Here is a 13,838-nt window from a genome sequence, read left to right on the forward strand (position 1 = left end):
CAGTCCAAGAGGAATTTTAAAAATCATGTTTATACAGATAATGTGTCAACTGATATAAATAACTTTGTCATATTGATCTTGATGTGTATCGTGATCTTACCTGTAGATGCAACATGACTAAGAAGTCCTCCATAATAATAACAATTATTATTGTTATAATTATAACTTTATTTATAGAGCACTATGTAAAGCAGTTATAAAGTCCTTTACAATAAAAACAGAACATATTTAAAAGTGCAAAACTTAACTAAGAGCCATAAAAACTAAGCAGATTATAGCAACCTGATCCCACAGAAATATACGAAAAGACCATGACCTTGTAGTTCATCAGCAACCGTAGCTTCTTTTTTTTTTTTTTTTTTTTACAGGCAAAGGGGGCACTAAAATCATTAAGAATGGATGGAAAATAAAATAGACTAATATGGAAAAAGATGAAGTTCTGAAGTTGAATTTTTTAAAGTAAATGTGATAAATTTACTTGAAACATATGCAATTTGTATATTTTCCTCGGGTTCTGAAGATGAGGTGGTGACGCTCATGGCTGCTGTCCAGAGTCCTGATCCTGGAGCTGTTCAAGGTACTCAGCATTAACATACTGGTGGGTCAAAGTGCCGCTGAGGGGTGACTGATGGCCAACAGTTGAAGCAAAAAAATTACTCAAAAGCTTCCATAGTGAACAAGAAATGAGTTGTTTGTCCACAAGGTGAAAACAAAGATCAATTAAAAATATTTCAAGGTATATTACTTACTGTTAGCGAGCTGGTACCCTAAAATACAGATGAGAACAATGTTATAAATATAGATATATAATATTTCAGAATAAAAATTTCTTTCCACTTAATTATCACTTTAAATGTTAAACAAATGGATGCACTTACCAAAAGTACCACACAAAATATGCAGCTATATGCGTTAGACTATCAAAGGTATTCCTTTTAAATTCATTAGTGGAGTAAAACATCATCTCTGAACCATAAATGTTTCTTCACAGCCTATAGTGTTCACATGTTCTGACCCACACAAGCAAATATGGATTTTAGTTCATGTGGCATGTGGTTCAATGTCAGAAAGATGAAGACATGGAGATCAATACCATTGAAACAGTCAAACAGAAAGTGTCTCTTTCAAAAACATGCAGACACACAATGGACTCCGTGCCACAAGTTGTCCACAACGATGTCTGTTGCAATGTAGAGGGTGCATGTGTACATGCTGTCCTGTCCATAGTACCTAAACTAAGCAGAGACAGATCAATAGACAGACAGACAGAACATGTCACTGCTCCAATACACACTTTCCTGGGATTTTTTCCCCTTAATATCTTGTGATAATTTTAACCCAAAACCTGATGTTTCTCTAACTCTATCCAAGTGGTTTTTATGCCTATAGCTACGGTGGTTGACAAAGGCAAATGATTTTCAATGAAAAACAGCTCTTCAGACTCCCCTCATAAAGAGACTAGTGATTTTATAGTAGGACTGCCATGGTAATAAAACTCTCTGAAGACACATTTAAACTTTGTTTCTTCGGAGTGACTTTCACCTAATTAATTAAGCACCAAATGATATGTAAAGCAACTGGTCCACTGCCTGTTTTTCATTCATTTAACTTTGAATGTAAAACTACTGAATGAACGATCAGTTTCAGCACTGTTGGTTATAGGTTCTACTAGTTAAAACAAATCTAATGGTAATTATTTGAAAACAGTTGATGCATATTGTTACTGTATAATACTGTAGTCAAAAAGCACTCTTCTCACTGCAGCCGAAGTATATTCAGGTAATTTATTCATCACATGACAGGCAGCTAAAACTTTTTTATTAAAAATATACATATGATCATAGTTTTACATTTGGATAGAAAAGTAGAGGCAAACAATTTAGTGTTTGCTTGAACTTACTGTACTTTGGATGATTCAAAGTTTTGGTTTCTTCATATCAGGAATATTAAAAAAAGTAGTTGGTCAGCCACAGAAAAGTGTGGAAACTGACTGTGCAACTCTCCATGAATGAAATACACACCAATAGTACACCCACGCGATGTTTTCACTTGCATTGGCTAATTAGATCTCTTCTCAGGACCATGATTGACTGATGTAGCTCCCGCCACCATCAACCTTTAACGAGGTCTAATCAGCCAGAAAATGGATACACCAGTGCACCAGCCCAGCAAAGCAGGTTAAACCAAACCATAAAATAAAACTACATCTTCACCTGGCCTGTCATATTTACATGTTATACTTACTTTATTTGTGCGTAGTCATCTCTAATGTGATATTTAATTTAATAAAAACTGTTAATATAGATGAAAAATTCTGACATCCAGTCTTCAGGGCTATGTAGTTAACGATTTGTGCAGTCACTAGCTCACTAGCTATTTAACAAAAAATCTTCTCATAATTACCTGGAATGATTGGCTTATAGTGTAATATACTCTCGTAATCACATGAACATGTCTTGATTTATGATTGTTATACAACATTATAAATTTGAATAGAAATTAACTAATCATTTTAATTAATTATAACTTAAAGTACATCAGATAAGTAATTTAAAAAAGGGGGGTATCATCATGTAGAGTACTGCATTACGCTAACTCACCAATGGCTGCCAATGAACAATGCTCCACCTGTGATTACTCTTCCCTCCGACTAAAACCTTTCCTATCTACGTAAATCATGCCTAAATCAGACAAATCATTCAATCAAAACTCATTATCAAAATCAAGCCACCGAAGCTAGTTTTGTTTCACAGTGAAGAGTGCAGTCCTGTCGATGAGGATGGACGACAATATTTTAAAAATATAATCAAATAAAAGACAGACAGTTCCAATGAGGCGTAGGCGAGGAAGGATGTTGTTTCCATCTGTCGTCCAGGCTGATGACTCAACAGGACAGGGGGAGGAGAGGTATAGTCTTCACTTTTTGACAGCGCCCCAGATGATGAGTCCTACCACAACAGCAACTACAGCCAACACTATCACCAGGATGCATATCTTCTTCCGGGAACTCCGCTTAAGGGGGGGGAAAGCACAAAGTGGTTGTTCAAGTCATAAATAAGTATAAAATATAATCAGTACACAGTCACAATTTGTGACCAATCTTTTCTTTTATGTTTCTTCTCAATGCCTCTGTCTCCAACTCTTATTTACTCAAGCAAACTGACTAAAAAGTGAGTGAAAGAGGTCGAAGGGTCGTATATGTGCACATACTGCTCCCTCAGAGAGGCCTCCAGCAACCAATCTTGTTTAGACTTCTCCACTAGTTTACCAGCTAACTTCTATAACATTTATTCTGTGAACTTCTCTCCCCTCCCCCTCTCGCTGTTCCTTTTTTTGTATATCTGTCTTTCCTCTCTTTTGTCCATCATCTTGTCTGACCTGTTGTGTTTTACCTGGTAATCTGCAGCACGAGCCAGCTGCTGTGTGCCCCTCTGGACATTCATATCTGCACTCTCCACATTGGCCTCTATACTGTCTGCAGAGCACATAAGCACACACACACATAAGCGCGCGCGCACGCACACACACACACACACACACACACACACACACACACACACACACACACACACACACACACACACACACACACACACACACACACACACACACACACACACACACACACACACACACTTTTATAAGCAACAGGTGGTCAGAAGGGTAAAATCTACACAATCGTATTTGCTCACATAATATATAAGGAGATAGACCAGGTAAGCACAGTATTGGTTGGATAAAATAATATTCTTCATATATGTTTGCATATATGTCTGTTTTTGTATCTATCAAAGGATAGAGGGTGTCAATTGTAAAGCCCTTTTGGGGCAAATTTGAAATTTTGGGCTATATAGACAAAATGGATTGACTTGACTGCAGTAAATAATGTAGCTCACAAAGAACAGGTACTGTATTTATGACAGAAATTAACAAGAGGTAACTGACTAACAGACAATATCACCAGAAAAAGCACTCAAATAGTTGTTCACCTAATAAATGCATACATATTAATTATCTCCACTAAAACAACCACAGTTCTTTTCTCAGTTTATCCTTCTACCTCTTTCAACAAATAAAAGTGTTTTCTTCTCTGATATGTCATTGGAGTATGTCCTGCCCTTATTTTTGGTTTCAACAAAAAAATGTATAAAACTAAGGAGGTATGGTGCCTTAAAAATGCTGTTTTATTGTGACTTTGAGGCATTAAGGAATTAATATACTGCAGCTTTTCCATAAGTCATTTTATAAAGATCTGGAATGTCTGAATACCTACATTAATAAATACTGCTATTGTCTAGGCGGGTTCTGGCTTAAAAGGTGGCATATACTGAGATAAAAGTAAGTGGATGTCTCAGTTGTAAGCAGTTGCATTAATAAAGGAACATCTACATGTTAGTGACAGGAGCTCACCTATCATGTCTCCCTGTTCATGGACCATCATCCCCAGGTCCTTGAAGATGTCATTGATATCTGTGATGTCAGACTGAATTAATGGACATAAAGAAAAGCGGTTAATGTATGCGTCTGACCTCACAGTGAACACCAAAACACACAAATGACGAGATACATTATATATTAGTGGCCGTGCTGATGTACACATTTAATTATTTTTGTTGTACCTCCAACTGCCTGATGGACGACTCTCTCTCCTGGATCAGCCTCAGGTCTTCCTCAGTGATGGCCTCAGCCTGAACCTGCAGCTGAGAGTCACTGCAGGAGCAAATGCAATAATAATAATGATGATACTATTATAAGAGAGTATAGATTAAAATAATACAAGAAAGTATAATAATAAACAGAAATATAAGACCAACCTTGGTGAAGGGGAAGTATTTCCAAAACTATCATCAGGCTGGCCTCCCTGTTAAGGTACATTCAGAGGTTTATGAATACAGGTACAGTGATAATTTAGTAGGTACAGGATGCTATAGTACCTACAGTGCCCTTCACCCTAATATCTCATTAAATGTACTTTGAGTCAGTAGCTTCAGAAAAGTTCATTCCCAAAAACATTTACAAAGTATTCAAAGCAGTAAAGAACTGTTCCTGCTTATCAGTGTGAACACAGCAGACACAGGTACTTTTCTTTGCAGTGAGATAAGCGTTGAGGGAACAAAGTTGCCAAGCAAGCAGGCGCTCTCAAGGGAGTCAGTATCTAAGTGCCTGGCACGGTAGGATCAACAGTTTATACAACTCTCAGTTCAAATAAATTGGTTATTTGTTATTCCAGTTTTATTCCAGACTACTGGCATCGATTTTTATTACAAATGTTAAAAAACAACAACAAATAAAGGCTCAACAGTACCACTCTTGAAATATAATTTTAAATTGTTTATTTCTACATCAAAAATATACTATAGCGGAATAGTGTTTTTAAAATTAAAAAGGTAACATTTTTTTGTTTGTTTGTTTTTTTCATATTTTGTGAAAGTTGCTGCCAGAATTCAGGATGGATAAAAATTAGATATTTTCACAAAGATTACACAGTATGTGCTGCATAATTTAGATACACGAGGAGGCAGATATCTGGGGAAGTATGTAAAACCAGTTCTTAAGTTGGCAGTTCCAGAGAGCCCGATATGCTTCATCAGGGACATAGAATACAAATATAGATGTGTACATTACACAATCAAATAACAGTTACAATACATATACAGTAATAAGATAACACTACATTTCCCTTAATCCACTAGATGTTAAATTATTATGAATAATAACTATGTATTGAGAATAATAAGGATAGAGATGTAGCCTATAAGACATTTATGTATTGCAATTACTTTTTGGTATGATTCTTTTATAGAATCAGCTGGCTGCAGTGGGAGATGTTGCGAAATAATAATAATAATAATAATAATAATAATAATAATGATAATAATAATAATTATTATTATTATTATTATTAGTATGATAGAAAATAATCTTGCCTCACACATATTCACAAAAATGCACATTTTTTTAGTAGTTAACTTGTGTTATTTTATATCACGTGACCCTCTAACTGTAGGTGGAGCTGTAATTTTTCTGTCTGGTACATGCAATCTGCTTTTTGTTCACACGGATGTCTGCTTCATGTTTCAAACATTACGTCATTACATTTTGGGGGGATTTACAACACTAAAAAAACTTTGTAGAAAACCTCCTCTTGTCCTTTTTTTGATGCCTCCTGGGCATGCATCCAGCTGGGGTTGTATGTCCATATTATCAACTTTCTTTGCAAGGAGTCTTTTATTCAAATGTATGTCTGTCCCCACTGATCTTTTTTTATTACTAAAGTGCATAAAAAACTACTAAATTTATTTAATTCACATTTTGTACACCAGTTTTCTTGCATGAGTGTTGTGGTGTGTGTGGTAAGGCCACAGAGACTGAAGGCTCTGCTCCACCTTGCTATTCTTGTTACATGTCACAGCAGGTTACTAACCGACACCCTGGAGCTGGCTCTGACTCGGGCCACAAACTCTCTCTCTTTGTTAGCTGCCTGGCGTTGGATCGTCTGGAAGCTGTTCAGGGTGGCGGAGAAGTCGTTTAACAGGCGCTCCTTTTGTATCTTTCTCTGTCGCTAAAAGACACATAGAAAACAAATATATTATTATATTAGACACCACCAAAGTTAAGCTGGACCTAACTGTCTGACCCTGGTGACTTTGAACAACAGTGTAAGACAAAGTTACCAAGGAGTTCAATACCTGATCTATGCTAACAGGAAGCGCACTAAATGCCTTGATCAGTCGGTCAGTCTCTTTCGCCAGCTGGTTGCCTTGCTGCTGTTTCTGTTGCCTGGTAACCAAAGACAAAAGATGTCAAACAGGATGAATCTTTTTCATTCAGTTTAAGCACAAAAAGACTGAATAGGCTTTGTGATAGACAGATCACTGAGAGGAGAGGTAGTAAAGAGGCTACTTGCAATAAAAATAATCAGCAGTTAATTACTCTGAAAAAACTTTGTGTCAGGTGTTATCAGGTTTAAAAAGCTGTATCTGTATTGATGTATGGATTTTAACATACAGTATATCATAAATGAGTCCCCTTAACTCACAACGAGTGTCGTAGCTGGCTGGTGTCCTGCTCCGTTCCCAGTTGAGACACAGCCCTCTGCAGCTCATTGGCTGGAGAGGAAAAGAGTGAAGAAGATATAGTTTATTTACTCAATTCACATACTGGATGCGGTAAGCTGTCACTATGGCTGCGATCTGAATGTTGCAGGTGAAGATGACGACTTCTGTGTGTGTGTGTGTGTGTGTGTGTGTGTGTGTGTGTGTGTGTGTGTGTGTGTGTGTGTGTGTGAGAGCATTACTCAGCAGTGTCAGCCTATGGATGTTGGAGCTGATGTTGTTAACCAGAACGCTGGGCTCCTCTGGAATCCCAGCCTGGTAGGCCATGATGGAGATCTGTGAGGACACACATCAACAACACCGTCTGTCAGTTAATTCATTGACAAGTCAAACAGAGGTGTCATTGCCCTAGTTACTGATGTTATTTTAGCATGTTGCTGGTTTGAGAATATACCTTGTTTTGTTTTGGATCATTTCTTTTATATAACCTGATTTCAAGTAGGCATAAAAACCCTATTCAGCCTACTTTCAAATCTTCTCATGTATAAAATACCAAATGATATCCACTGTGATCATTTATTTTCACCTATAGCCTTGTGCTTGGACTAGTTGCATCATAACTCTCATGTCAGTCACAAGTTTTAATCCCACCATGGACATGTCTTAGAGCTTCACTTCACAGCCAAAAGTATGTGGACACCTAAACATTCCCACAAGTCATTTTTGAGAATTTTATTCCACAATTATGTGAATTAATATATCTCTAAAACATGTTACGCTCTTCTGTTAAGGCTTTCCAACATTATTTTAGAGCCATGGCTACAAGGACTTACTCCCACTCAGCCACAAAAGCACTGTTATGTAAAAACAGGAAAGGGCCCTCCTAAAATTGTTGCCATAATCAGTGGCACGTGTTGTCTGTATCACTGTATACTTTGGCATTACATTTCTCAACTCAAAATCCACTCAGACATGTTTTAAGACATATCAAAAATGCTTCCATGGAAATAATAATTTGTGTCTATGTTTTTTCATCAAACAAATTCAGCTTATTAGTTCACAAATCATACAATTTCATCAACTCTTCTAGAATCTACACATATGCAAAGTGTGAAATACATAATGGATCACATTTGTCTCCAAACTGGTCGTGCTGCCATTAAGTACACACCTTAATTTTCATTAAGGAAAAACAACTCTTCAACATTTGGCTTTGAAAACCGTCAACTAGGGTCATTCTACCCAATGACGCTCGAACATCAAACTCAAGACAACACATTTTTTAGTAGAGAGGGATACACTGAAAAAACAGTCCTAGACCAGATTACACAGGCGTGTCCTAGTAGTTTTGGCCATCTATAGAACTGTTGCCACATATGTCAACCAGACTCCAGGTTATAAAACAGTGTCATTTATAACAGATAGTAGGACATGTACGTAGCCATTCATTTTCAGTGTCTTTAACATGTAATTCTCTATCATCCATTCTCTAATCAAGCATTTGCTCTTATTTGTTGTAAGTAGTTAGTATAAGACAGGACAGCCTACTATAAACCAGTCATGCAGACTTCCTGTGACTTCCTGTGTTGTTGATTCAAGAGGACTGAAACCATGGCCAGTATGCAAATAACCACCTGGAAAGTGGAACTGAGGCTGTATCATGACCCCTGCCACTGCTAATAGCGGTACATTTTATGATTTTAATTAAAAACAACATTAGACATTTATAACCGTGCTTCTTGCATTAATTATACTGTTTGATCGTGTGTGTGTGTGTGTGTGTGTGTGTGTGTGTGTGTGTGTGTGTGTGGAGGCCCACTGTACGTGTTTTTTTCCCAAATGCGGAAATCACAGGAGCTTTCCAGTAACAACAAGAATGCACAAATGCTCACTATTCACGTATGATCCACTCACGTTTACCAGGGTTAAATCTGATTTATTTAAGCTTTATTAATCAAACATGCAGCGCTCTGCAGAAGTCAGCAAGTTACAAAGTCGCAGCACAATTTGAAGGTTCTCCTTTCTCGTTTTCCGAAGAACAAATCAATTCATTCGTCCCTAAAATGTGACACCTTAGTAAAATCGCGCTCATCATCATAATGTGTAAGTATTGTTAATTTGTCCTAAATGTTGCAGCTCAGTTTTGTAAAAGTGTGTACTTTACCTTTTCTTGAGACTCGCAGCGGCGATTTGTTTCCTGACTTTTTGACACTCCCCCGTCACATGATGTGTGTAGCGCCGAGGGCTTGATGATTAGAAATCATGAGACGAGGAAAAGATTTTAAGAAGCAAAAAGTAACAAAGAAAACAAAGATTAAGACAAGAAGTCTAGTTATGTGTTTACAATTAGTCAAAATAAACACGTTCAGTATTATATTATATAGGCTATGGTTATTTTAATTGGATAGGGTTCATTTTGTGGTCTTATTTTAGGCTAAAATTATTATAATCTGTGCATTCCTAAGGTGCTGGCTGAAGCTAAACTGCATCCCCAGGTCATCTGCCAGTCTTTTGCAAAAGCCAGGGTTCCTGCAGATTTACTAGTGACAGGCGATGATTGTTCCCCAGCTCTGGAAAAGTATCAAAACCAAAATCCATGCAGTACCTGTCCCCTGCTGCTGTGCAGTAGCAGTGCACTGCTGCTGCTACTGTAAATGCCACAATGATGCTTCATTGTAGGAAAATCATCAGAAAACTTGGATTAAAATAAGAGTTTTAGTATTTAATGTTACAATACTGTTTGTCTTCCTCCACCGAAGAGAGGTTTCTGAATGAAACAGTGGAAATATAAGTTGAAGCAGCAAAGGTAATTATATAATGTATCATCCAATCTATGGTTAGTATAATTACACTGGATCCAGTGAGCTCTGTGTGCCAACAGTTAGGTGATGGGTAAAATGCAAATAAAACACTTCAAGTAGTTTGTCAGCAGCAGCCTGTCGGTTAAAAAAACTAAATCACCAACATGGAAAAATGTTAAAAACGATAATTAGTATTGTTCTCCCTACTGTCAGTAAGAGTTGTTGCCTGATTGTCCAACCCTTAACTAAGACATTAAATTCAACTGCTTCAGTACAGCAGCTCAGTGTCCACAGGTAGATAACATCAAATAATTAGTTGACTTTCCATGGGAAAATATGGTTTAAATTAGCTTTTCATGAAGTCATGTTTTATACTCTGTCAACATTTGGACAAATACAGGCAAAGGCAAATGACTAAATGTAGCAAAGAATAATGACTCTTAGCATGATGTTGGCAGGCACTATCATACATTTAACACAGTCATTAATTGTATCTGCCTGTGTTGCAAGAGCTTCTCCCTGTTTCTTGAGAACAGCATTAGATCAGCATTTCCTGTACAAGAATATAGCCCAAGTTCTCACAACTGAACCATATCAACAGCTAACTGCAGCTGAGTGAATGTCCTGTTGTTTAGTGCATCTGTATAAAATTGAAGAAAACAAAATCTGCATTAAACTTGTCACAACCATTATTTTAAAACTTGAAACATACAAATATAATTTTTTCAAAAAAATAATATATTAAAGGAGACCAAAAATAGATCCCTGTAGTGCACCACTGGCCTCATTTGATTTCTTCAAGAGTTGAAAACTACATTATACATCATCTTCTTTTTTACGCCGTAGATTGAAGGAAATAAGTTTCAGGCAGCCATGAGAGGATGAGATCAGGGAGCAGACAGGAGTTAGCTTGTATATGCTAGAGCAGACACTGTTAGAGTTGGACCAGGATGTGGAAGTAACAGGCTGCTGTGACGCACAAGGCATAAAGTTTCCTTGGCAGGGTAAGTTGTGAAAAGGATTTGGACAGTGTTGTAAATACATCACACAGGAAGAGAACGGGTTGAACTGGACGTCAGTAGGACAGGGAATATTTTGGGCTGCTTACACCGCAGAAAGTAGCAGGTTGCTGTGAAGTAGCTGAGCAGGATTTTCCTTCTGAACAGAAATGTCCTGGCTGAGGAGGCAGAGGAAAGTTTGAGTGGGTCCATAGTTAGCAATTGTAGCCAGGGGGGTGTTTTGGCTTGAGGTGGATAGATGAATTATTAGATTTGTTTTTGTTTTGTCATTTTAGTTTAATACATTTCCAATATACATTTACTTTACTGCTTAATTTCTAGCAGCCAAAAAGTGAGGCAGAACTTGTAGATGGCAGTAATCTCCCTCCTCATCATAGCATTACGTGTCTGGAGCACAGAGCCTGTTTTTGTAAGATGATGTGGAAAATTACAAATAATGGCAGAACCTGTACTTACTGGAGTGACTGGACATAGAGACTGTCACTCAACTGTGATGCACAAATTGGAGAAATAACTCATCTAGGCAAACACTAAGCAGTCTGAAGTCACATATTTAAGGTGCATCATTAGAAAATGGATGGGAAAGAAACAAGTTTTCTATTAGTTTTTCCTTCCATTAGTAAACAGAGCTTGGCTCTTCTAAATATGTTATATTATAATACTAACAGTTAAGGTGACACTTTTTGTGTTTGCTTCTTTTTTGACCAGGTTTTCTATGAGATGAAGAACATATTCATTAAAGAAACTCTAACATTGGTTATCTGCTACTATATTGTAAACTGCATCTCCTGTTTAGATGGATAACTGTTATGCAGAGTAACTGTAAATCACAATAGAGAGTCAGTTTCAATAAACACAGTTTAATCTTGGATCTTGGCAGACCAACAGATCTTAGAAGAGGTTATGTTTGCTGTCAAAACAAACCTGGACACACAGTAGCAGAATCTTTAATTGAGATGGAGATTGTCAGCGACCACCTCAATCCTAAAACAAACGTAGCCGCTTTTGCGTGGCTTCAGATTTCTTTGTTTTGGCTACAAGGCAATATTGAAAATGTTTTTTTCCCCCTCCAAAACACAAACAATTCAATTGACATTATAAGATGACGCTGTGCAACTACATCAGCATTTAGTGCATCCTCTGCTTGCCTGGCCTTAATCGACACTCTGACTAAGAAAAGCTGAGAGGGCCATTAGGTCTCAAGTTATATGTGCTTATCTGAGCCTTATTGCCAGAACAGGATCATGGACAGAAGCCGCTGACTCATTACACAACGACTTATGTCCTCAAATTTGACAGATAATCAATCATCTCTGCAGACTGTCTCTCATTCCAGCTCTGATAACTTTTCTGTGTCTATCAGTCTCACTCTGAAACATTAAAACAATGCACTGAGAGAAATAAATCAATAAAAATAAGTTGTGTAATGTTGTGCCATCTCTATTCAGTGTCTGTCATTTGACACGACCTGGCTCAAAAGCCGTATCAAAACAGTGGAAGCACACGGTTTTAAGAGGTACTAAAGAAATATTTAATTTATTTACAATAATCCAAAACACTAAACTGAATATGCAACAAAAGAATAACTGAACAAAAAAGTAACTCCAACAGAACAAAAAGGTGCTGCTGTCCTCAAGAAGAGAGCCCGACCAAATGAGAGACGGGGCTTTTATCAACCCCCACACAACACTGGCCAGGTGTATGTAGTTGTCTCCAATCAGAGCCCCGTGCTTCAACCAATCAGGATCTAAAGAGAGAGAGACACAAAGAAAGAGAGACACACCAGAGTGCCCAGCACAGGCCCAAAGGACATCCAAAGGGGCTGTGACACATTATTAATTAATGTAATTCATTTATTATTCAGTAAAGAGCATACTGCAGGTTTGTGTGTGCGCTGCTACTATTTATCTTTTGTTTTATATTTCCTAACTGTCACTGTTGTGGAAATTTTGCCTATAATCACTTTGGACTCAGAAAATTAAACACACAAACACACACAGCACAGTTTAATTACAAAATGCAATGTACATTACATTTGTAGAGAGCATGAAATTACATTTTTTCCCTCCAGTTCACAATTCACCTCTTTACAACAATTGGTTGTTTTGAGACAGCACTATACTGTCCACCCTAGCTACCAGCTACCAGAATTATGCTAAATACTGCAAATATATCATTAAATTATAGCCTTGCATTAGCTGCCTTATTCCAGCAATGTGATTTTCACAATGAACCTATCAGAGAAAAGCATATACTACTAAGTAAACCTTTTCTGTTTACACCTGGCCTTGCCTTGGGGCAATGTTACCTTATTTACTTACAGTTGGTAGAACAACACATGTAACATGCAGGTTCTGACAGGTCTGACAGGTATGATGACATGTAGTATTATCAGTAAATCTATATACATAATGCTTCATGCCACTTTAATATGCCAATCATTTACTAAGACAGCTGAGTCCCTTCATGAGTGAAAGTGTGCGTGAGAGAGGATTGACAGCATGGAGGCTGCAGAAATGGACAGATGAAAGTCAGGCTGTAGAGACAGCTCATATGAGGACTTGTTTAAGAAATTACCAGAGAGACCATCAATCCACTGACCTGTACTTCAACATAACACTACCCATGAATCACACCAACTAATTATCCACAGCCACAGTGAACAGCAGAAACTAACAGCAGATCATTTTGGAAAGTAGCACTGTTTATGTGACACAATCAAGCCTTTACCGTGAAAAACAGCATCACTGGACTTAGCAGTTACACACCAGGTTAGCAAATAATAGTAAATTATTTGTTACACTGGCTCTCTGTTTAAAAGTTTTGAGCCAAATTAAAGGTAACCATTAGGACATTGTCAGGTTATTTCTTTCAGCCTTTAAAAAGCTCCCCTCAGATATTATTCAACTGTTTTCACAGGCTGAGTGTAGTATTCCTCATGAGAGGTAAACTGAATTTTTATG

The 13,838-nt window shown here is 37.4% G+C and overlaps 1 protein-coding gene across 1 annotated transcript; it reads right to left on the reverse strand.

Moving 5' to 3' along the window:
* Nucleotides 1-1,770: 1,770 nt before the first annotated feature.
* On the reverse strand, nucleotides 1,771-9,267 carry stx7l (syntaxin 7-like). The gene is made up of 10 exons (XM_062437533.1): nucleotides 9,220-9,267; nucleotides 7,298-7,391; nucleotides 7,040-7,109; nucleotides 6,690-6,780; nucleotides 6,425-6,562; nucleotides 4,815-4,861; nucleotides 4,620-4,710; nucleotides 4,411-4,483; nucleotides 3,393-3,475; nucleotides 1,771-3,012 (listed from the first exon to the last, which is right to left on the reverse strand). The coding sequence occupies exons 2-10, from the start codon at nucleotides 7,380-7,382 to the stop codon at nucleotides 2,917-2,919; spliced, it is 774 nt and encodes a 257-aa protein (XP_062293517.1). The 5' UTR covers nucleotides 7,383-7,391; nucleotides 9,220-9,267; the 3' UTR covers nucleotides 1,771-2,916.
* Between the last annotated feature and the right edge of the window lie 4,571 nt (nucleotides 9,268-13,838).

This window comes from Scomber scombrus, chromosome 17 (assembly GCF_963691925.1).
Source record: "Scomber scombrus chromosome 17, fScoSco1.1, whole genome shotgun sequence".
NCBI classification, from domain to species: Eukaryota; Metazoa; Chordata; class Actinopteri; order Scombriformes; family Scombridae; genus Scomber; species Scomber scombrus.

Bases quoted from the DNA above. Each gene is read 5' to 3' on its own strand.
- stx7l (XM_062437533.1), bottom strand. From the start codon at position 7,382: ATGGCCTACCAGGCTGGGATTCCAGAGGAGCCCAGCGTTCTGGTTAAC. The intron at 4,484-4,619 runs GTACAACAAAAA...CCATTAATTCAG, and splicing joins CGTCCATCAGGCAGTTGGAG to TCTGACATCACAGATATCAA. The intron at 3,476-4,410 runs GTGAGCTCCTGT...TGTGCTCTGCAG, and splicing joins TGAACAGGGAGACATGATAG to ACAGTATAGAGGCCAATGTG.